Consider the following 26,399-nt stretch of genomic DNA (forward strand, 5'->3'; position numbering starts at 1 on the left):
ATTTTACCGTTTAATTTTTTCACTAACATAAAATTGTTGTCTATGTGATTCTGCGATTTTGGAACACATTAACTTATAATGTCTTGTAGAAATGAAGCCAAATGATATAGGAAGCTTACGTATAAAATAATTATTCTAAATTGCATACTCTCTTTATGAATCTTAGGAGATATCTTAGACTCTCGGCAATGTCCCGTCACTGCAATACAATTTTCTGTATATTGAGCGGGAAATGTATTCCCTTTTTTCCCAATTTTTTAATATGTGTCTTGTGTCTTTTTAACAAGACTTGATCCCTCATCATAATGTATGTATCCGTGTCTGATAACATGTTGTTAACTCTACCTATATAATCGTCCCTTTTCAGGACAACAATAATGTTACCTTTGTCAGCTCTGATAAAAATGAAATTGGGATAATTCTTAACAAAAAGATAAATAGCCTTTATTAAACGTGACAATGTCTGATTGTTTGAATTTTTGCTGCATGATTAATAAGGCCACATTTTCAATGATAGGTATGCATCGATTCCTAACTGTGATTCTTTTATGCAGCGGTAATCGATTAACGATTAACGCTGTCCTCTATGTTTTTAATAACCTCTAAGCAATTTCTCCTTGCATCATTCGACAGTAAAGTAAATCTATTTCCTAATTGTAAAAGACATTGCCTCCAGGATTGAAGTGTAGACCGAAACGTACGATAATAATATGGTATAGACAATTATTGTATATTTATATTCTATGTATTAGGTGTTGGAATTAATTCGTAGCGTTTTACAAGTGATGGGAAGTACTTTCATTAATGTATTTTTCAATGCTCATGTGAAATAAATAACATTCTTTCATTAAAAACGCTACGAATTAATTCCAACACCTAATAAAATTTTTTTTTTATATAGAAATTCACGCATCAATTTCTGCGCTGTGCTCTTATTGCCCATTTATTGTATTGTATTTTTTAATTATATTATTTAGTTATATTTTGCCAATATCTACATTTCAATTAACTATAATACTTTTTTTCCCACAACTAATTCTGAAAAGCTGAGGTATTATTTCACCATACTTTTGTAATTGCGGCAACAATTCTCAGTGTAGTACTAATGACGATAAAAATATAGTTTGTCACTTAACTATTCGCCCATAGTCGTATCAAATATATTGTTCAATTATTCTAACAATATTTCTGTATTTCAATTAAGTATGAGACTTTTTTCCCTATAACTATTTTTTTTTCTTGAACTGCTATTTCACTATACTTTTATAATTTACTGTATTTTTTTTTTCTCTCAGTGTATATAATGTGTATAAATATGAAACGCGTATAAATAAATATTTGTTTTATTTTATTTATATTTACATAGTGTTACAAATAGTCTAAGTTCTCATTAATCAAGAAAATTCAATTGAAATGGATTGAAAAACTGTATTCTCTATTCAGAATTTTAAATTGAGGAGTAAATTAATATAATCTAATAATAAGCAAATAAATAAACATTTAAGTTTATTTATTAGTTATTTGTCAATATGGATATCCTGTCACAATGGGAATTATGCGGCAAAACGTTTGTTTATAGCGTCCTAATTATATATTAGAGAAAACGACTACTTGCATTTTACCCTAACAAAAGTAGTGGCATTACTCCAAAACTCCATTTTATCTTATGAGCCTGTACAATACGATTGTTAAGAAAATGAATAAACGATGTACTGAATATTTTCATTTTATCATATATTAACCTATATTAAAAACAAGCTAATTAAATATTGTGTAAATATAATGTTTAAATAATAAACTTACATAAAGTACTATAAAAGTTATAAGAAGCACTTTTTCGTATATCACGCCGTCATATTTACCTTATAAAAACAATACTATTGCTAGAAAATTCTTGATACTTACGTAACACAATTGTAAATAATTATGTGGCACTGACGCAAGCGCTGTTAATCGGTATCATTGTTAAATACAACGAGTGACATATTCCTCCAACTGGCGTATTACCCGCAGTTACCCTATGCCAAAGAATATTAAAGAATACAATTTGTGAGAAAAGTGCAATAATAAGTTTTTTCAATATGCCTTTATAATAAAAAAAAGATAAAAATAAGTAGTGTTTTGAAAAGAGAAATACGTAAACTTTAAAAAAAGAAATAAGTTATATTGATTTATCCCAAATAGTATAATTATTTGCACGAACTGCAATGAAACTGCAATGACTGAAATGAAGGCATTTTTATACATGCTCAGAAAAATGATACCGGAGGTATGTCAAATATTTTCTTCTTTTAAAAAAATAGAATGAATATATTTTATATATTCATACCAAAGAATGAATTCATTAATGCGGTCAAATTTGTCTTAACATCGACATATTTTACTGTTAATAGGATTATTTACACATAAACAAACTTTTGGCACACCTTTGGGGTTCCCGCCCTTCCTCTATTTCTGATATTGTTATGGAGGATTTGGAAGAGAGAGTGTTAAATTCTTTACAATTTCGGATTTCTGCTTAATTTAGATATATTGATGATGTCTTTATGATTGCACCTAAAGATAAGATCATTCAAATTTTAAATTCATTTAATGAACAGCATGACTTAAATTCACTATTGAATATGAGGAAGATCATTGTCTGAATTTTTTGAATCTATCGGTCATCAATAAAGACAAAACTATCATTTTAGATTAGTACCATAAAAAGACGTTCTCGGGTATTTATCGTTCTATTCGAATCATTCCGCATATCATAAGATAGGGACCATATACAGCTTAGTTGATGGAACGATTTTATTATCAAATTCTACATTCTATAATAAGAACATAAAATTTATAATTGACAATTTGAAGGATAATAGTTATCCTTTAGGAATGATTTTTTATTATATTAACAAAAGGATCAAAAGTTTGGCTTGTAAAAAATCCGATGGTTAATAACACCAGCTCGGATTACGTTGACACTGATGGAGTTTTGAGAGAGATAATGGTTTTCTCATATATAAGATCTATTTCTAATAAAATTATTAAGTCTATCAATAAATCCAAAAATATGATTGGCTGTAGATGCTTAAAGCTTAATAAATTTATCAAAGTTCATAAAGACAAAAATCAACATGATAAAAATAATAATGTCATATATAAAATGAATTGTAATAACTGCGATGCATCATATGTTGGCCAAACGAAGAGATAATTGCAGACAAATATTAAAGAACATCGCAATAATATAAAATTAGACCAGTCCAAATATTCAGTAATCTCATAACATATCACTGAAATTAATCATGACTTTGATTGGGAAAAAGTTAGTATTCTTGATTTTAAAAAGAATTATCGCAAAAGAAATATTTCTGAAATGATACATATTAATGAAAAAAAACGGTTTAAATTTAATAAAAGGTACTAAGTTATTGGATAATTCTTATTTTAACATACTTGACGATGTACTGGAACATAAATGATCACAGTTTTGAACAAATTTGTTTTTACATTCGATTTTGACTTACTTTTATTTGACCTACACTTTACATTAGTTAATTTCCAAACGAGCAACAGTCAGTATCTTTAATGTACTTAACCGGATCTTTGATTGAGGGTTTAGATTACAGTATTTTATATAAATTACCGTAAGAGTTATTATTTGATTCTGTACCTCTTATTCACATTAATAACATATTATCTTAATAAATCTATTTGTTCTGCAGAATATCATAAAATACTCGTAACTAATGAATTCTCAAATCGTTTGATACAAATCTGTAACAAACTGAATTTTCGATCTCAACCGAGGAATTTGGCGAATCTATTTTATTGATGAACATAATTAATCTACTGTTGGCGAATTTAGTATCTAAATATTTCTATGAAGTATCTAAAAATTTCTATCTTATTGTCATCTGGTGGAATACTTATTGACGTTCGAATTTTTTTATATTTTGATACTTTACCACTGATGGTTTTTAAATTTTCATTGTATCCACTATTGATTAATTTAAGATTGTATTTCTTATAGCACTTCCTGAGGAAGGCTTTGTAAGCCGAAACATTTGTTGATTATATTAATTTAAAGTTAATTTAATTATAACTCGAAATAAGCCATGACATTATGTTAATATATTTGATATTAAATATATAATGATTTCGACATTATTTACTCACGATTTTATAACTCTGAGAAAATAAAGCGATCGTTTTACCAAGACGCTTCTTTCGTCTTTTTTTGACTGCTTTTTTTGAAAATGCTTTTTTTGACAATGAATATATGTTTTAATTATAAGAAGATAACATATATACTTGAATACAGCATAATAAACAGGCACTTACTAAAAAGAAATTTTCACTTTTGGCAAAAATCTATCAAATTTACATTTGACGGGTTTAAATGGCCAAAGCCAAACTTTTATTGAATCATTTATATCGTAATTAGCATCAAGATAACAACGAAATAATTGTATTACAACAATCGACAAAGAAAAGTTCCAAGTTTTTTACCCCCTCATTTCAACTCTGCAACCGTACAAAAATAACAGCAGACTAAAATTGTCACCCGAGTCGAAATGACCCACTCATGTAGTGAGTTGAGAGTTAAGTTTCCTCTATTTATTAAAAAGAAATTGTAATCTCTTAGAGTTTCCTGTAGACTTTTTTTTTAGAAAAATTACTGTACACTATTGTTGCTTTAATTTGGCTAGTAATATATTTTCTATATGTTATTGTAATAAATTTTTAACTTACAATTAGACAAAATATTGCAAATTATAAAAAAGTAAACTTAAATATAAATTAAATATAATTTAAATATAAAAATATGTAACTAATTGTAAAATACATATGTATATCTCGAATGATTTGAATCAAATTTAAATAGTCACTCTTCGAGCATGTAGGAAATCGCTAAATTAAGAAAAAAGTCCTCTCTAGTGAGATCTCCTACACGCTTCCGAAGTTTGACTATTTAAATTCGGGGCATCCTGTATAATTAAAAATTACTGACACTTAAGAGCTCTCTCTCTCTCTCTCTCTCTCTCTCTCTCTCTCTCTCCCTCTCTCTCTCTGTCCCTCTCTCTCTTCCCCGCTCTCTCCCTCTCCCTCTCTCTCCCTCTCCCTCTCTCTCCTCCTCTCTCTCTCCTCTTTGTCTCCTCTCTCTCTCTCTCTTTCTCTTTCTGTCTCTCTCTCTCTCTCTCTCTCTCTCTCTCTCTCTCTCTCTCTCTCTCTCTCTTCTCGTCTCCTTCTCCTGGATCGCTATTAACGGAACAGTAATATTATATATAAGAACCCATAATTGTAGAAATGTAACGTAATTAGAGACGAGTCAACGTGATTGACACGATCGTGCTGGGCTTAATCGAGCTGTCTAAGGACGAAGATGAGAGTCAGACGACAGATGATGGAAATCATAATGAATCTTGCCGTTTCGCCTCCGTCGCTCAGGAATGTGAAATTACGGCAAGAAGCTGTCTAGCACGCTTGCTAATATATATCAGTGACTTCGATCTTCATTAATCTTCCACTCTTGATCGATCTTAAATATCTGACGTTCTTCCTAGCGCAATTTTCTTCTTAGCGCTATTTGCCGCTGACATAATCTAACTTAAAATTAACTACAATAATTTTGCAAAACTATTATAGGATAGTATTGCAATTTTTATCTATTTTTATATGGTAACGAGTTGGTTGCAACATTGACATTTTAGAAACAATTTATTTTTATTGTATAGAATTATTTCGCCCTAACAATTAAGTGGTCGAATAATTGTCAGTATCGCAGTTGATACACAAGAATAATTGAGTAGTTTTTCTTGTAACATTTCCAAAGAAATGATACCTCTCCTTTTAACCTTTTTGAAAACACTCTCATCTTTGTGCTTCCTCTTCGGGTGCTACCTACTTCCCCTTTTGCTCATTGATCAAACACTATCTGTTTATCCCTACTTCTGAAACCGGAATTCCTCCGCGATAACCATCCCGAGCAAACATCAGCGTGAAATACACCCTTCAGCACTACGACGCGCCCTAATGTCGATGCAGAAGCGTCAAGTGGGTTATCATGATAATGACGGTCAGTAGGTGGGCCACTTACAACATCGTGCTTGCTCGCAATTATGATTGATTACAACAAACACTAAAACATTTCTAATGAATATATAAAATTGAATGCATAAAGTTAAAACGACTAATTAAAATTAAATTAAAGAACTCTTAAGAAGTAAATTGAAGAACAAGAAGTTGTCAAAGTTTAGTATCAAATCTCATTCTATATTTAGGCAAGGAATAAAGCTCAACTATAAAAAGGATTACATAAATTTGGAAAAGATTGTTCAATTTAACTTTCATCGCTCGGTCCAGTCTTATAATGTAATTAAACATGCATAAGTATATGCAATGAAACTGACGGGTAACTCTTGCAAGTAATAGCGAGCTTACTCGCTTGTAACTTTACCAGACGCACTCAGTCAAGAGTACTCGTATGTATACGTATAAACACAAAAGGCGCGTTTCTCGTAAGCGTTTCTACGAAGATTGGGATTTGCTCATAAATATGTAAATTTCTCTTGAGCGTATATAGAGGCAGAGAGATAAAAATGCGGTTACACCGAGAGTTGCCGATATAAATTGAATATTCAATTATGATTGGCATTCAATTATGATTTGTGTTGAAAAGCGAATGTAACTGTAATTTGACACATCAATTGATACCATGCTATCTGCATTTATCAATTTTCTTAATTTGTTTCTTATTGTATAAGCTATTAACACTCTAAACAACAATTAATATAATTAACTAGTTTAAGTAACAATTAAAATAAGTAACTAATTTAAATAACAATTATATAATTAACTAATGTAAATAGCAATTATATATTTAATAATTATTTTTAATTGTAGAGTTAAGAAATTTATTAATTGCCTACCAATTACAAGAGCAGTCAATTTCTGTCTAATAGTAATTGCAAGTGACAACTACACAATATGGCGGAAGTCTTCCCGTCGCGAATTTAGTTTTCTGATTTTATGCGTTTGCATTGCAACATTTAGTTTACGTTATTCATATGCAACAATTTGCGATTGCAGGCAAATCATATATGCAAGTATAAAATAAATATTATTTGTCATACAACGCGCAACTAATCTACTTTTATGTCCGATTTCAATAACAGTATTAATAACAGTAATAATAACAGTATTATATATTTTTCAGACTTGGGCTTCACTGATTATCAAGAATATGATAAAATATATGCTAAAAAAACAGATATATTATTATTTATAAATAATTGCAGTTTAAATATTTTAATTTTATTCTGCGATTTATCCATAACGTGATAATTTTGTTTTGAAAGACCCATACTCGAGAGGATAATCACTTAATGTAATCGTGGGACAGAGTCCTTAAAATTATTATAAAATCCATATGAAATCTCTATATGTATAATCCGATAATTACATATGCAACTATAAGAAATTATTAATATTAAATAAAATCATATAAGTATTTTACCAAATGACTTCATAATATATAATGAAAAAAATTATTTGTAATCAGATAAAATCATATGAAATCATATAATCTCTGGAATAATATTTCAGCTACTGATGAACTACTAACCTCCTCGCCCATATTAATCAGAAATTCTAAAAAAGTAAATTCTAAAAAAGTAACTTTCTAAAAGTAATTTTCAGTTTTAAATCTGCTAAGTATATTTTAAAAGTGGATTTTAAATAAGACTCTTTTATATTAAATATAAAAATTAATATATAATATATAATGTTAAAGGCATCTCAAAAAATTATTATTATTATATTTTTATATAACTTTTTTAATAAAACGTATTGTGCAAATAATATAACACACTCTAATGAATGTGAAGTAATTATAAAATATTTTTCTGTAAAAATGATACGCAAAAAATTTCTCTGCGTTAATAAAATAGTTTAGAACCGCGCGCTTAAATTTACAGCGTAAAATTTGGCATTACTCACCGCGCGAATATCGCATAAAAACTGAAAGCAGTATAAGAATCGTGAAAAAGTCTCGAGAGGCCTAAAAGCACCGAGCGAATTTTATGCGCCGTTTCCACCAGAAACTTTTAAATAAACGGGCTTTTCTTCTTGACCCAAAGCTTTTTTTAGGAATATCAAGTTTCTAATGAAATATTTTTTTCTAGTATGTTTTTATTTAAAAAAATTCTTAAGTATTGTGTAATTATCAAATAAATGTAAATAATAAAATTAAAAAGACATCTTGAAAAATTAGTGAATTAATGTTATAATATTTGTATGCATATAACTCTTTTAACAAAACGTAAATGGTATGTATAATCTCGTAATGTGATGTAAAATATTTTATTAAGTGCGTGGAATGATATTATATGGAAATCTCTTTACTCGTTTCCAACAGCTGTTACATTATTAAAAAGAAATTAGATTAAACATCGATCGATATTTGTAATGCAGCTCCCGATCGTCAACATGCCTCTTAATTATTGTGGTTTAATGCATTTAGAGGATCACATTGCTGGCGGAGCGTTTAAATAGCGCATGTCAAATTCACGTCAGTCGCAGCTCGGTACTGTGCAATATGCGTCGGATTTCATTAATGTGATGTGTACATATGTGAAATACATTAGTTTCTTTTGATGAGTATAATCGATAAATGTTTGAAAGTAATATACGTTCTAATAAATGTATCTATTCTGAAACGTGTGTAAATAAATATGGATATCTAATTGCTATAAAACAGAAGATTGAATGTTATCGATCATTCATCGGCGATTGCAAGTAATAAAAAAACTTATAAAGTTTCAGACTTGATAATTGCAATCCTCCGAATCATTCACACAATTGATATATTCAAGATGTTCCTACTATCAGCAAAAAATTATGCTTCACGTAAATTTATATTACACAAAGAAACGTTTCACGCGTTTCGTGAATATTCAACAATCTTAAATATTCAACGCCGGAAAACAGAGCATTATTCATCTCTCGCTAGCCGTCCCGAGCATACATCTATTTTTGCCACTCTAATCCCACTCCAATCGGTCATCTTGATTTACGACATCAGAAATGAAGAAATTATTCTCGAGAGTCTGAACATTTTGTTATATTCGTTCTTTGTCATCTTGTCAACTTTATAACATTTGTCGTTTGTTTGAGTTACGGTCATCGATTAATTTCGAATTTTGTGCCAGAATTCGATATTCTGACGCAGGATACCAATGCAAATATGTTTAATTTAATTAATATTTTATATTTGGAAAGAATATAAATTTATAAAATTATAATTTACAGTTCTTTTTCTATATGCGTAAATTTTATATATGAAATATTCTTCTTTCTCATATTCTCCCGATGAAATTTATATTCAAAACCGACATCCTTGTTTGCAATGTTACAAAACAATTTGCTTACTTACTGATTAAAGACTAACGTTAAAAAGCTTCAGTTCTGAATTTTATTTTTCTTTTCTTATCATTCTTCTATTGAAAACTTCGAACAGGTACAAAACTAATCTATCACCAAGTTTTAAATCAATATAATATCCTCGAAGAACGATACAAATTAAATCTGCCTGACAACGCTTACTACTTTTTTTGATTATGCCTCTTAGCTACAATACGTTTGCAATATCGCTTCAAGAGACGATTCTAGATATAGGACAAGCATGTTTATATTTAAATAAATTCGTAAAAGGACGGAGGAGGATCAGACTTTTAAATGTATTTTCTAAAATATATATTTTTAATAGATTTATTATTATTATAATTATTTAATATTATTTAATATTTATTATTATTTATTAGTAATATTAAATTTCTAATAAATGACAGACATAATAGCTTTAACTAATATATTGATTACAACAAGATAGAATCTTTAGAATATACAAAGTTTTTATAAAATTATGTTTGATAAATATAGTTAATGGAAACACAAACATTACATAAACATTATTCAATGTTCCTTAATAAATAATTAATTTAACAATATTTATAAATGACAAACTGCTGCATCTTTATTTTTTATCTCTCCAAGATCACGATTGAATATCATTTGCACAATAATTATTATCTATATCGTTATTAGTTTAAAAAACAAAAATAATTCATCTTTTCCTGATCTAACTAACTAATTGCATTACATGCCGCATTGCGCGAGAATTAATTAGAAACGATTGCAACATGCGAATATTCTTGCGTCCAAGCACGAAAACTCGATAGGAATTTTTAATTTACGATTCGTATGGACAGCACAATGAATCTAATATCCACCTACATACCGAAATCCGCTGCATGTTGAAATCAATTAACATATTGCGCGTTCACTCTAATGGTACATTTGCGCGATCATATGGCACATCCACGCGCCACCGCAATCAGAGTTTAATTAAACATAAAGTAATTTACTAATTATCTTTCACCCTGCCCGTAATTGGCAATATGTCGTGGACGTCGTGGTATTGATGCAGAATAGTTCGAAGTTACTTTGCTACTTTTCAAATAGTTCACGTCGTAGCTGATCCGCGTATTGGCTAATTTCAATAATGAGCAACTGCTGCTATTACGCCATTATATTACTATTAATGGAAATTAATTAGTAATATCATAAGTCCAACTATGTCATCATTACGTTTATCATTAATGATTGGCAATACAAAATAACGATTTCAATAGTTACTATGTCATTGTATTAGATTTGTCATTAATGTTATATAAATACTAGTAGACATTATATTATTGAACCGCTAAGAAATATAAGATTATTGTTATTATTATTATTATCATTATCATTGCATTCGACACTGTCCTGTCAAAATTGATTATTCAGATCGACAAGTGTAGTCTCGTATCGACACGGAAATTCGTATAAACCGACATGCGAGTTTTCCGCTTTCCGTGGTTACAATCGACATGACATTAATTTCAACCGAATTGGCGAACACGTGCGCGTATATTGAATACGCACGAATTAATTAGCCTTTGCCCCTATAATCGCGATAATGCTTGTCGCCCGATGAGCTCTATAATCTCGCGATAATTCAATCGATTCGACGGAGTCGCGTAAGTAACAATTAATCTGACAATTGTTATATACGAAACATTGAAAGAAAAAAGGAAATAATATTTATACAAAAAGTAACACCATTTTCTTTCATTATAAAAATTAATGTTCTTGTTAAAGGTGCATTTTTTATTTAAAGAATGTGAAAAATTAAGGTAAAATATATTAGAGAAGTACAATACGTATAATTTATCATTTAGAAAAACAATGATAAAACAAATATAGACTTAAATAATGCGATTAACTAAAAAGAAAATGATCTTTTCATATTATTCCGTTTTATTATCATATTTATTCTTTTAATACGTTTCAATACGAATGTCATTATAATTATAATTATAGAGATAAAAAACCAAATTATATTTTTCACCTAAAGCAACATCAACGCTTCTTAATAGCACCACGATAATATATCCGGTCTTCGTTACATTTACATCCGAGATTCATCGAAACGCGCAGACTAAAGCTATATTGGTATTATTACATTTGCATATGAATTCAGTCCGCCTTACTATCGCGGAGGATAACTCATCCCAGAGTGGATATACCATTCAATACCGGTCCCTCGATGCGACTATGTTGCGATGATTACCATGTCGGACACCTCATTGATGTCACAGCGAAAGCCCAACATCGTTAATGTATATATTTATTGTTTCGACACGATGGAATTCATGACTATAGATAAATTTATGCGGTAAATTATTATTGCAAAATTAAACAAGCAAAAGCAACGAGGAAATAATTGTAATTCACATAATTAAATTAAGTAAGAAATTAATTCATTGTTCAAAAGTTAATATATCTAAATTTTATAATATCACAGATAATACAGTAATAATATGTCATTAAATTAATGATATTAACATTAAAATTTTGATTCTCAATAACTATAATAATTATGATTACTCTAATTATAATATCGATAGCAGTGTCTATACTATTAATAGGTAATACTACTAATATAGGTAAGGATATTACTAAGGTAATTAATAATCGTATATCCAAAATCAACAGCAATTGTGTAAATGTCGCAGAAATATTTGAGGATATACTTGTCTCCGACACACATCGTTTGCATTCAATCAGGATTAGATTTGCTCGCACATGCAAACAGATGCGGGCGTGGATAGATTCCACGTGTGGTATAGTTTGAATTGTGAACGTCAGGGATTCACGAAATAGCAGAAAGTCCAAAATCGCATACCAGTAGTCCATAACTAGGATTACGGTTGCAAGTTCCATCTATGCACCCGAACTGTTAGCTTGGTCCAATTAGTCGAGAGGCGACGTTGAATCCGGAAATTACAATGCGCTGCGGCTGACAGGTGCAAAAAGAAGACTAGTATCGTACACTTTCTATTGAAGAAGACTCGTTGCCAAACGCTTGCTAAATAGAACCATAGGAATTGTTTTTGAAAGTTAAACAAATTCAGAGAACGTCAAATCATTTATTTCTCATATAATTTTAATTAACATCATTCCCTGTTATTTAAAATAAATAAATTTAAAATAAATAAATTAAAATTTTTTTAATTGTATTAAAGATTACGTAAATTTATCAAAAAATGTGTAGATATATAATGAAGAATTAGAGCAGAATTTAATATATATTAAATTATAGATATTTTTTTAAAATATCCTGAAATAAATTTATTCTATATATAATACGAGTTAGAATAAATTATAGAAATAGAAATTGTAGGTTTAAACGAACAATTAATTATGGATTGTACAATTAAAAAATATATGTAGTTTAAGTTTATTAAAAAAGAACAATTTTTGTTACAGAACTTGAAGAATCAGATTATGACGACGAACCTGTGGGTTGAACAGGTGAGCGATGAAATCTCTCTCTCCCTCTTCCCTCCCCCTTCGCTCTTCTACCCTTCCCCTCTCCTCCTCTCTCCCCCCTCCCTCTCCCCTCTCTCTTAAATATTCAATTCATGAATGTTTTATGCCTTTTTCTTACATTTTTTAAATGAATATGTAATTGTTTAACCCTTTTAGTCACGCAATTCAGGGGATGTAGTAATCATTACAGAAAAAGTGATTTTTTAGGTCTTTGAGGCCGCTGAATCTGGATCGAATTACAAAAAAAGTCAAATCCAAGATGGCGGATTCAAGATGGCGTTTCAAAAAATTAATAATTTTTAAATTTATTCCCAAACTAAACTTAATCCCATACCCAATACATTAACAACAATAATATATAGTATTAAAAATGACTGATTCAATGCAATTGTAATTGACCGATTGCAAAAATAATCATTTTTTTGTTCTGGCCGCCAATATTAGATTCGCCATTTTGAATTTTAAAAATCTGATGGCGATTTGAATTAAGCGATCTCAAAAACATTGGAAACAATGATTTGCAATGCATGTTTATTGTGTCTCTTATTATGACCCACTGTGACTGGAAGGGTTAAGACGCAGAACATAGTCCAAAAGCAAATCGCAAGTGAACCATATTTCAGATTATAACAGGATATTAACAGGTTTTTTATGAAATACGACAATAAGATATAAAAGGCTAATAAGAGTTAGAAAAACTTAAAAAATCTCTATTGTTTGTTTAACATAAGTATAATTAAAGACAGATATAATAAACAAGAACTGTAGAAAGTAAAAAAGTTAAAACGTACAAAATACAATTACATGTTTCGACCTTATATTCAAGCCTCTTCAGATGTACAAAAAATTTTTTCAGCCGCAGTAAAAAACATTATTCAAAAATTAAGAAAGCGATTGTTTTGTTACATAATTAAATGAGTGTTAAAACAAGATTTTTTACAATAAACTACTATTTAAACTTTAAGTTTTAAATCAAGAAATTGATCAAATCACAGTTAAAGGTGAGAAGAATAATCAACTATGGACAATTTCTAAGGTTTAAGACTTACTACTTTACTACTCTATTATATTTTGTGAAATAATAGGTAACGACTTATTGTAGAAAGCTCATAATAAGTCGTAGACTGCAATACATAGGATAGGCGAAAGTTGAAGTTCATCTAACTTTCTGCGTTCTGTAATTCATTATAATTAAAATACGTTAGGTTAGTTTCTAGTCTTACGATCTGCGATCCGCGTTCTGCATCTCTGTAGATTGGAATGATTGCAAACGCCGCATTGCACTCGCAGCGCGCCCGACCTTGACACGCGTCGCGGTACAGTGAAAGATTTGTAACGTAATGTAAAATGTAAGTTGGAAAACAAAGACTGTATCTTGATATATTGTATATACTAGAGATCCTCTAATCAGAGTCGCGACACGAGATGATTTAAGCCGACTTTTGTATGTAGGGTAGTAGTTTTAATAAAATCGATAACAGAGAGCGAAATATATTAGTATCTCTGTCCAACCTTAACGCGGCGTTAAGGTTAGATAGAGATACTAATATATTTCTCTCTCTGTTATCGATTCTCCCTCTCTCCCTCCCCCTCTCTCTTGCCCCTCTCTCCCTCTATCTCTCCCCCTCTCTCTCTCTCTCTCTCTCTCTCTCTCTCTCTCTCTCTGTACTCGCCTAAATCTCTCGTACCTCATGAATATTTTATGTTATTAGTTAATACAGGCAACATTTAGTAACAATAATGTAAAATACATAAAAAATGAGTAATATAGATAAAAATATAATCTTCGTGTTTTATGGACGTGAGGTTAAAAAATATCGAATATTTAAAAGTATAAGATTTATAAAAGAAATCATAACTGATAGCTAATAATTAATTAATACATAATTTAATAATTAATACATAATTTTAATAATTTATTGAAGAAGATTAAATATTTTATAACCATTGAATAACAATAATGAAAAGACTAATAACGTCAAAATAAAATTAGCTCAAATATATTTTTGCGCTTGACATTTGTATCAATCATTAGTTTTATTATTGTCAATTTTATCCTGTGTTATAGTGTGATTTAGGAAACTTGATGGATTTTGTGAAAATATTGATTCAATTTTTATAATAGTTGCAAATATGTATATACAGTGAATGTAAAATATTCTATAATACAATAATTTTTTTTAAATAAAAATACAAAAATTTATAATAAAATTGGATGATCGCGTTGTCATTCATTATATAAGTTGATTAAAAGTTATTATCAGATGTACCTTAAAATTCTTTAAAATACCACTAAGACCGAATTCATATCTTGACGGAAAAGTGGAAAGCGGAAAAGCGGAAGCCAATCGGAACTCGTAGTAGTAATAGGCAGTACATTTCGCTTGTGCCTGCTTCTGTCTTTCCGCGAGTTCTGATTGGCTTCAGCTTTTCCGCTTTCCGTTTTTCCGTCAAGATGTGAACCCGGCCTTAGCGGTATTTTAAAAAAGGGTACATCATAATTTTTAATCAACTTATGTAAAGAATGACAACGTAATCATCCAATTTTATAAATTTTTGTATTTTTATTTTAAAAAAATTATTGTAGAATATTTTACATTCTCATTACTAACATTAGAAATTATTATTTCTAATGTTCGTTTGCGTACAAAACAGTGTCAAATGGAAAATATAATAAAAAATAGTAAAAAATTAAATAATACACATTCGGTAATTCTTCCCTATTTATGTTTTGAACTAGAAATTTAAGCAGTATAAGAAAATGTTTAGTTATTGTTTCAAATCCCAAGTTTACTAATAATGATTACTTTTTCAATAATGTTTATAAACTTAAATATGTTTCATATTGTGTTTTAAATTCTTCTAACTAAAATGAATTATCGTGCTTGTGTATTATTTCACAAACTCATTAGCACCGATAAAGATACTAATTAATTTCTCTTAAGTGTGTTATATACACATATAAGTGTTTTATTATACATATACAGGATGATCCGAAATTCCTTCATTCGGAGTACAGGACATGATATTTTATGCTAAAAGAAATAACTTTTTCCTATAGTAAAATTACATTTGATAAATAATTTTTGCGTTTACTTGTATATAATTTCAATTTATTATCCTGCAAAAACTACTTGTCAGACGTAATTTTGCAAAAGGAAAAAGTTGTTTCTTTTAGCATAAAGTATTATGTCCTGTACTCTGAATGCGGGAATTTCGGATCACCCTGTAAACACATCTTTGCTGAATTTATATAATCTTTAAAGCAATTAAGATTTAGTTTTAATTTATTGTAATTTTCATATTAAAGTATTATTAAATAAAATTTTTGAGTAACTGTTAAATTTTACTGATAATTATACTTATTAATAAAATCATTGGTAAAAATTCTGTCCTAAATTCTATTGTTAATTATGGAATCTGAAATAAGTTTAAGCATACAAGTATTGTACAATTATAAACGTAACTTAATTTAAAAAAATTATAATTTAAAAGTTATTACGATCTTTATATTTAAAAAATTTTTAATTTTAATTAATCGTGAAAATATATTTAAATAATTTCAAGAATATCAAAAAAATGTTAGATGATTGTAGCAGATTTTATATATATAAATGATTATCCTTGCTAAAGCAATTAACATTTTTCTATAGGAATTAACATCTAAACATTTCTGAGACTCATAAACAACGATGTTTTTAGAGCTTTGCGCGTCGCTTCGTCGAAGAAACACACGGTAATAGTTATGCTAATTGAAGAATTAATTGTTCTTCAATTATGCGCGACGATGCGCTATTCGTTGTTTGGTTTCTTTTCTTTCATCTTATCTAATATTCTATGGTAAAGAGCTATAAGGTCACGCAAATGCATTGATAGCAATATATAAAGTATAATACAAGTAATGTGCAATTACTGTGCCCTTCGTGTAATGCGAAGCAACGAAACAGCCATTGTTTCCCAAACGTGAATGTCAGTTACCTCGTTAATTTTCTCTTTTTAATGTTTTAATGTTTGTAATGGCCTAATTACACTAAATAAATTACGCTTCTTATAATTTTTTTATGAATATGTAATTGTTTAAGATATGAAACGTTGTAATCTCTAATATTGTTACATAATTTTAATACAGACTGATTTAAGTCATATACTCGCTAATTCTTTCTTATTTTTACCAAACCTCGCGTATCGTCGCAGTTCGGAAAAAGAATGACTTCTCTTAAATACTTTGAGATCGGTGAATTCAAATCCACCATCAGATCATCTTAAAATTCAAAATGGCGGATTCTAATATGACGGTCAGAACTGCAAAAAAATGATTATTTTCGCAGTCACTCAATTACTATTGCATTAAATTAGTCATTTTTAACACTATATATTATTGTTGTTAATATATTATTGTTGTATTGGTTATGGGAATAAGTTTATGGAATTAAGTTTGGGAATAAGTTTAAAAATTATTAATTTTTTGATACGCCATCTTGAATCTGCTATCTTGGATTTGACTTTTTTTGTAATTTGACCCCAGATTCAAATTCAGCGGTCTCAAAAACCTAAGAAACTACCCTTCCTGTAATGATTGCTGCATCTCCTGAATTAAGTGACTGAAAGGATTAAGCCCATTTTACGTACATTAGACGCAAGCTGATCGCAAGTTTGTTGCAATGGCCAATCTGAAACTTGCATTAAAATTATCATTTCAAATTGGTAACAAACTTGAAATCGGTTTGTGTCTAATGTAGAATGGAAATTTTATGTAGATCGGACTTAAGGCCATTGCACGTAAAAGTCGTAATTGTAATCATAAGACCATAAAAAGCAATAAATTTATTGGCTACTACGTCGGGGTCAAATATTATCGCGTCCTCTATGCAGAAACAACACGAGTGAAACGTCATAACCTCAAAGTCATGATCATAGACACAAGTTTTCATTCTGTCGAAAGATTGCGATTAACGCTTTATCCTTACAACTAACCAATCGGAAGATGGTCACGTGATTTATTGCTAATAACCAATCAATTTATCGTTTTTTATGATTTACGACTACGACTAATACTTTAACATGCAGGCTTTTACAACGCGCCGCATAAGCCACGTGTATGTATATATGTACATAAACAAAAGATACGTGCGTTTCCCGCGAGTATCATTCATCTTTCTTATCTTCAAATATTAAACAAAGATGAAATGATACACGCGAATGTTGCAGACGTTAAGTGGAACGCACCTAAAGTCATATACATTACTCCTAAGCGAGCTGATAATAACTACGTTTATATGGATTGATTTACGATTACATCGATGTTATGAAACTTGTCAATTATAATTATTCCATTCTTCAGAGGAATAACAATGATTGGCTAGTTTCATAACGTCGATGTTATAACTTCGGCATAAACCGTATAAACGTAGTTAGTGATGCGTTTTGTTACGTCTCCCATTATCTCTCGAGATGGGATGTACGAGGACGGTCCGATAAGTACTTAGCCTACAAAAGAAAAACGAAAATTTTGGAAAAGTGGCGATTTATTTCTCAACATAGTCTCCTTTTAGCTCAATACACTTGACCCAGCGATGCTCCAACTTCTTTAACCCGTCTAAAAAGTATGTTTTCTCGAGGTCTGCAAAGTAGGCCTCCGTGGCAGCGATGACCTCCTCGTTCGACTGAAATTTCTGCCCGGCGAGTGACTTTTTCAAGTTTGGAAACAAAAAGAAGTCTCACGGGGCCAAATCTGGAGAATACGGTGAATGGGACAGCAGCTCTTAGCCTAATTCGACCAATTTGTCGAATCACCGACCGATATTGCTCTTTTTCCATTTTTCTAAAATCCGCGGACACGACCGCTTCCACACGCGGTCAAAACAAAACTACGAGTCCGATTCGGCTGAAATTTTGACAGTAGCCATCTACGAGAATGTACTACACGTTAGTAAATTTCTCTTGCGATAGTGGCTCCATCGGGCGTTGAGGCTAAATACTTATCGGACCGCACTCGTACTAGACATCGTCATCTCGGGATATCAAACATAATCATCTTTTATACTGATAATAGCACCCGGTTCGAAAAACGGGAATTTCAGATTATTATTGTGTTAATATTTGTACTTTCGATCAATAATGATTTCGTCAACGACGCTTACATTGAGATATACGATATATTATTTCAAATTTTCTTTCATTTGTACTTGCTTAATTGTCTGTCACTTTCGAATCGGAAGCTCGTGCGAAATGATACACGATCTATGTGATTTAAGTTTAATGAAATGCTGCGTGTACTGATTTATTACATAATAATAAATATATGAAAAGAAATATAAAGAATAAAGTACACTTATATTTCAAAATATACTCTCTAAATCTGAATTCTGGATACTTACTGATTTTCCAGTGGTATCAGAAGACATAGTAGTGTCGTGCTAAGCACGCGCAGCAACATGTTAGCGCCGTGTATTTTTATATGAACCGTCGAGATTTTTCAGACCGCACTTATAAGATCTCAATAAAGGACTGAACCGATCAAGTTCTAAGTAGGTTTAATCGATAGCTTCTATTCCGAAATATATAATAAAAGTGACTTTATTTTTTTTCTGTGTGTTCTACATCGGAGATATCGCGATGCAAAATTTCGATGTGTGTGATTTTCGCGATTTCGTTTTAAGAAACGTCATTTCTATCGGATATTCTGCGCATTCCTTTTATGTCCTTTTTACATTTTTTTACGTAAAGAATGCGATACATGATCAGCGAGCGCTGCGATCTGTTACGGTAGTGTCTCAAATCCAACATACATTGTCTGTCAAGAGTACCTCGAACTTTTTCTCTACTAACGTTTTCATACGTTTGAATATTTGTAAAAGTAGATATGATATCTTATTCAAATCATATAAAATTATTTAATCCTAATGAGATAACAAAGAAGTGTTTATACAGGGTGGGCCATCTATTGGTACGTTTTTGAATTTCGTCGTATGGCACCGAACGAGCTACAGACCCGAAATTTTGACAGTTTATTAGTCATACCGTCCGCGGCACGAAACAACATGTTTTCTCTTGAAGAGCGTTTTGAAATTTTAAAAACTTATTTGCAAAGTCAGTGCTGTGTCGCCGAAACTGTACGAATTTTGAAAAGAAATATGGGTCGTGATAGAGCACCCACCGAAGGAGCTATACGCAAATTGGTGAGGAAAGTTCGTGAGAAAGGGATGTTAGTGGATGACAGAAGTGGTCCCAGAGCTCGGACAGTGCGCACACCCGAGAATATTGAGGCTGTGGCCCAAAGTGTGAGACAATTCCAGCTTTGAAAAACAATATTACGACTGTTTTGAGTGAAATTGGCGCCGAGGTAGTCCAAAATGTCATTAATAATTGGGGTGACCGAATGGCATACTGTAAGGCCAGTAGAGGGAGCCACATGAACGAAATCGTTTTTCATTCTTGACGCGGATACTTTTAGCTTCACAACAAAAAAAAAATTAATAAAAAATATCAATGTATGCTCATTTGATCGCATTTTTAAAAACGTACCAATAGATGGCCCACCCTGTATACATGAGAATGCTGAGATTTAAACGAATATTACATGAGTAATCGAACAATTATTAAATAATAGGATTAGCTATATAAATTTGTTAATAACAATTATATCGCGTTACTAAATGTTTAAATTATCTTGGATTGATTTAATGTAGTTTAATACAATTAAATACGAGACTGCCGATTACGGTGAAAATTAGATGTTTAAAGTAACGTTGTTGTATTTTAAATATAATTATCTCAGAACTATGATTGCGAGCCAATTACTTTTGGACTTATAACTTAATTAATCTGAGATGCTAATAAAAATCCCCATTAATTAAATTAAAACCCATAAAGAATTTATTACAAAAAACATTACTTAAACTGGAAATCGAATTTAGATTTTACGTATATCACGCTAGCGTTCTTAGAGGCCAGCATTCTCACAGATAAAATATTTTTCGCAATAATTCTTTACAAATTTTAATTTAATTTGGGGAGGATTATTAGTACATCAGATTGCAAGTTCAAACATAATTGGGGTGTAGAGGAGAGCGGGCATAAAAGAGTCATTTTTTTCAAAATATGAAAAAATACTTAATCTGGTGTTAAGCAAATATAACCGCTTTCTTACTCAAGTGTACTCATTTATCTATAAGATCCATTTAATAAAAAATATAAAAAATATTTCAGTCATTAACAAAGATTTAATCACTATTTTTCATCAACAAGAAATTCAGATCTTTCAAAACAACGTAGTTTTGAAAAAGCCATTATCTTTTGAAAGAATCAAGTACTAAGTTATATAAACTTTAATACAAATAAAATCAAAATGTCATCCTTTAACAAATATTTTTTTTTTTTTAAATTAATAAATATGTGAAAAATGAAAAATATAATATTTCTAATTAAGAACATTTATCACAAAAGGTATGAAAATTTCCCTTATTCCTACATGAAGTATGAACCCAGTACAATTTGCACTGATACCAGTCTTCATTACTTTATTAAACATGATAGATGATTGAAAAAAGTATATAAAATATAGAAATTGAGTCGGTAAAATACTTCAGTATATCTTAACCTAGCAGCAACATAATTTATGAACCAAAATGCTGTTCTTTTATAAAAGAACAGAAATCTATTTACTTGCAATAAATATATACAGGGATGCTCCTCGAAGAAGGAGACTGCATTTGAAGACAATCTTGTACAAAAATGTTCTGATAGGATCATGTATTGACACCACGCGACGATGTATTATTGACATCAAATGAACGAAAATGGACTGATCATCAGTACGATATATTTCAAAAAAGAACTGATGTACTAAAATTGCCTGAATTGTATAAAAAAATAGAAAATCAATTGTACTGAAAAGAACATCCCTGGATATGCAATGAAGGAGTCAGGCAAAGCAATAATAGAATTGACTTTTTCATAGATCTCAATACCGGCTCTTTCATAATATTATGCTTAAAAAATTTAATCACAGAATATCTGATAAACCAAAATAAACAAAGAATTGTACGAGGGCAAGTCAATAAGTTTTTAGAAAAACATAGTAAAACACATTTTTTTTATCGATTCATTTTTATTTCTCAAGTCTCCTTTCAGCTCGATACACTTGATCCAATGATTCTTCAACTTTTTCAAATTCGAATAATATTGATTTGTCCAACCCTTCAAAATAAGCCTCTGTTCGTCGATGAGCTGCTCTCTGGTGGTGAATCTCTTTCCTCTGAACCATTTCTTTAGGTTTGGAAACAGGAAATAGTCGCACGGGGCTTAATCTGGCGATATGCTGGATGGGGAAGCAATTCGTAGCGGAATTCGTTGAATTTGGCCATCGATGCCGGGCACGTGTGAATCCGTGCATTGTCTTGATGGAAGAGCACTTTCTTTTTCGCCAAATGGGGACGTTTTTTTCTTTAAAATGTTGTTGAAATGGTCCAATAAGGCTGCGTAGTAATTGCCATTGATCGTTTACTTCGACGGAAGATAATCGATATGAATTATTCCGCGTGCATTCCAAAAAACTGTGGCCATCATTTTTCCGGCCGACTTTACGGTCTTCGCCTTCTTCGGAGCTGGTTCACTTGGTGAAGTCCATTGTTTTGACTGTTCCTTCGTCTCGGGTGTGACGTAATGGATCTATGTTTCGTCCACAGAAATCGACGCAGAAATTTATCTGGATTACATTGAAATGTCTCCAAACATTGTTTTGAAATTGTCACACGATCGCGCTTGGTCCACAGTGAGCAAACGCGGCACCCATCTTACCGGTAGCTTTTACATACCCAATTGTTCGTGCAAAATTGAAATCACTGTGCCATGTGATATACCTGTGGCCTCAACAAGCTCGCGCCCTTTCACTCGATCAGTCAAAACAATATCGTGGACTTTATCGATGATTTCTGGCATAGCAGCCTCAATTGGACGTCCCGAACGAGGTGCATCACATGTGGATACGACCACGTCTAAATTCATTCATTCAATTGTATACAGTCGCAAACGCAGATGTGCTATGAACATTATCCAACTCGGCTTTGATTTCTTTCGGCGTTAAATCTTTCATATGTAGATGTTTGATCACTGCACGAAACTCGTTTTTTTCATTTTGCAAAAAATATAAAGATTGTTTGCATTAATCGTCTACAGAAATGAAACCATACGATGAGTTCCGCTTAAAATTTGATAATAATCAGCTGAAAGATGCTACATGTTAAAAAATAATGTGACATGACACTGCGAGTACCCTCTGACAGATTTTCTAAGAACTTATTAACTTGCCCTTATAATTATGTTCTTAATTATATTAATGTATATAATATTCAATAAAAAGATACTTTTTTCAAAAGCTAATTGCAAATAAATGAAAAAAAACTTGGGAATTTAACTCAAAAAATGTAATTTTTGTATCAATAATTTTGCATCTCTCATTACGGTAAAGCCATTTTGACAATAATTATCAAATGTTTATGGACAACATAGATTTAATACTGTTATCAAATGAAAATATTTTTAAATTTTTGGCGATGTTCAATTAGGTGAAATATGAAATGGTTTTCTCAAAACATGTCTCTTTTATGCCTACTTTCTCCTAATCAAAGTTCTGAGATAAATGTACTTATATAAAAATATTAATTACCCTATTTAACTTTAGCAGTAATTGCTAACTACGACGCTATTTAGTTGATTTATTTATATAAGCAATCCTGTGTGTGTGTTTCAAATATTAATATTTTGTAAGCGTGTTCAATAAGGCTGAGGATATTAGGTTTTAGATTTTAGAAAATAAAATAATGTATTGCAAAAATAATTCAGTCTGTCGCGACTGATGTGATAGAAACTTTAAATTTTTTTGAAAGACAATATTGAGATAAATCCGGAAATCGATTACCAAAGTCATTATAGTATATACACGTATCCGGCAAATGTTCATTGTTGCTTTCCAACATAACAACCTTATTATTTAATAACTATCTAATTACTGATAAAATGTTCGACCAAATTTCAACATTCTCATGTATATAATGAAGCCACATTTTCGTTCAAATAATACAATATATCTCGTTCAAATTAAATAATTTTAAAATTCAATAAAGAATAACAATTCAACTAATTAAATAAATTAATAATATAATATAGGGTTATGAACCACTTGAGTTATTATGTGAGTAAAAATATTTATGTCAACAATCTAAATTTTGTACAGACGTTTCGATCCCTATCGAATCATTTTCAATGTTAAATAATAATTTTAAAAAGTTACCGGTAACTACGCAAAACGTTCACAAATTAAAATATAAAAAAAGCACATGTTGTACTCACATGTTGGCAAGAATTATTGCAGGAAACAGCTTAGATACAAGCAGCTTCACATCGGAAACTTGATATTAGTCGAATTCAGAAGTCGCATAATACAGGGTGGGCCATCTATTGGTACGTTTTTGAATTTCGTCGTATGGCAACACCGAACGAGCTACAGACCCGAAATTTTGACAGTTTATTAGTCATACCGTCCGCGGCACGAAACAACATGTTTTCTCTTGAAGAGCGTTTTGAAATTTTAAAAACTTATTTTCAAAGTCAGTGCTGTGTCGCCGAAACTGTACGAATTTTGAAAAGAAATATGGGTCGTGATAGAGCACCCACCGAAGGAGCTATACGCAAATTGGTGAGGAAAGTTCGTGAGAAAGGGATGTTAGTGGATGACATTATATTACGACTGTTTTGAGTGAAATTGGCGCCGAGGTAGTCCAAAATGTCATTAATAATTGGGGTGACCGAATGGCATACTGTAAGGCCAGTAGAGGGAGCCACATGAACGAAATCGTTTTTCATTCTTGACGCGGATACTTTTAGCTTCACAACAAAAAAAAAATTAATAAAAAATATCAATGTATGCTCATTTGATCGCATTTTTAAAAACGTACCAATAGATGGCCCACCCTGTATAATAGCAAGAGGTCAAGTATATGCGCCGTTCAGAAAAAGATTTTATATAAAAAGATTAATTTGTAGGATTAATTTGTAACTGTCAGTAAAATCAGTAAAATAAAATTATAATACAAAATTATTTATTTTAAAAAAAGGAAAGAATAAATCGTCAAATATAAATGTGCTGCCTGAACAAAGAACCGTTGTAGATAAACAGTAAAAAGAATGCTGAAACAAAAAATTGTTATACCGCAAAAATAAAAATTTAGATGACATATATCAGTAAAATCAAATACAAAGTTATTTCTTTAAAGAAAATTAATAAAGGAAGTTTCAAATATATGTGCACAGCGCAAATAAAAAGCCATTATAAAGGAGTTTAAGTAATATGTACAAAAAAGAGTGTCAAAATGAATAAGCTGCTCGAATAAAAAATTGTAGCATTAAGTTTAAAAAATTTAAGTAGCATGTATTATTTGTATAAAAAATTTGATATCAAAAATTAGTACCAAGTTATAATTTCATAAAAATAGCATTTTCCAAGTGACGCGTATTCCATTTGTATAAAAGATTTGATCAATAACTGACACCAAAGTTAATTCTAAGAAGTATGTACTTTCAAAAATAATATGAAGCATTTAAATTACACTAATTGTATAAGACTACTTTCAAAAAATCCGAAGATTTTGTAAGTTTTAATTAAAAAAATAGAACTCAAGTGTATGTATCTATACAAAATTTTTCCCATTCCATGTCAAGTGTGGTAGTAATTACATATTTAATCTTTCTTTAAGATATTATATCACAAAATTACGTTATCTTATTCAACCCAACGGTTACCATAAAGAATTAAGGACATAACAATACAAAATAAAAAATTTTTAATAAAATAAAAAATACTTTATGCAAAAAACTTGGCGCTGAAAACCAAATTAGGAAAATAGGGGAAACCATCGTGAGTTAAAATAATACCATTCACATACACACGCGCGTGCGCGCACGCACATGCACACAGAGAAATATATATCGTATTTGCAATTATAATTGCATAGTAAAATAATTATGATTAGGATCATTTTTATAGTTATTTTTGCCATAATGTTAATAACAATAACCTTATATGTATAGTTCTATCAACACGTACAAAAATTGTACTATAAATTGTAATAATTTCAAATATTAATATAATAAAATATGATAAATAAAATAATCATTTTTATGTAATAATTGCAATCATAATTATAATGAATACAACCATTTTTTAAATATTTGGTTACTATTTACATATTGTAACAATATATAATTAAAAAATATATTTTTAAAAATGGAAAAATCTGCAGTCATTTTCAAATAGTGTGTGTAACTATATTAATAGCACATTTAATTGTATTTCTAATTACAAATTTAATTGGTCAAATTTACTATATGTATTAAAAATTAAAAAGAAAATAATTGTAAAAGTAAATTATTTGCACTAAATGTTTGACAATACTACACACGGAAAAAACAGATTTGGTTGA

General features: G+C 30.2%; 1 protein-coding gene across 10 annotated transcripts in view; it reads left to right on the forward strand.

Annotated features, from left to right (window-relative positions):
- The window catches only part of nAChRalpha4 (nicotinic acetylcholine receptor alpha4), a 355,672-nt gene that overhangs the window by 137,513 nt on the left and 191,760 nt on the right, over window positions 1-26,399 (forward strand). For 8 of the 10 annotated variants that reach the window (XM_087412309.1, XM_087412306.1, XM_087412305.1 and 5 more), the window contains one exon: window positions 12,859-12,903. In XM_087412309.1, coding sequence (XP_087268435.1) covers window positions 12,877-12,903 — 27 coding nt within the window. In that variant the 5' untranslated portion in view covers window positions 12,859-12,876. Of the gene's footprint in view, window positions 1-12,858; window positions 12,904-26,399 lie in introns of those variants that run through there. The other 2 variants (XM_087412312.1, XM_087412311.1) reach the window with 1 other exon arrangement.

Source organism: Acromyrmex echinatior, chromosome 13 (assembly GCF_024713525.1).
Source record: "Acromyrmex echinatior isolate Ae372 chromosome 13, ASM2471352v2, whole genome shotgun sequence".
Taxonomy (NCBI): Eukaryota; Metazoa; Arthropoda; class Insecta; order Hymenoptera; family Formicidae; genus Acromyrmex; species Acromyrmex echinatior.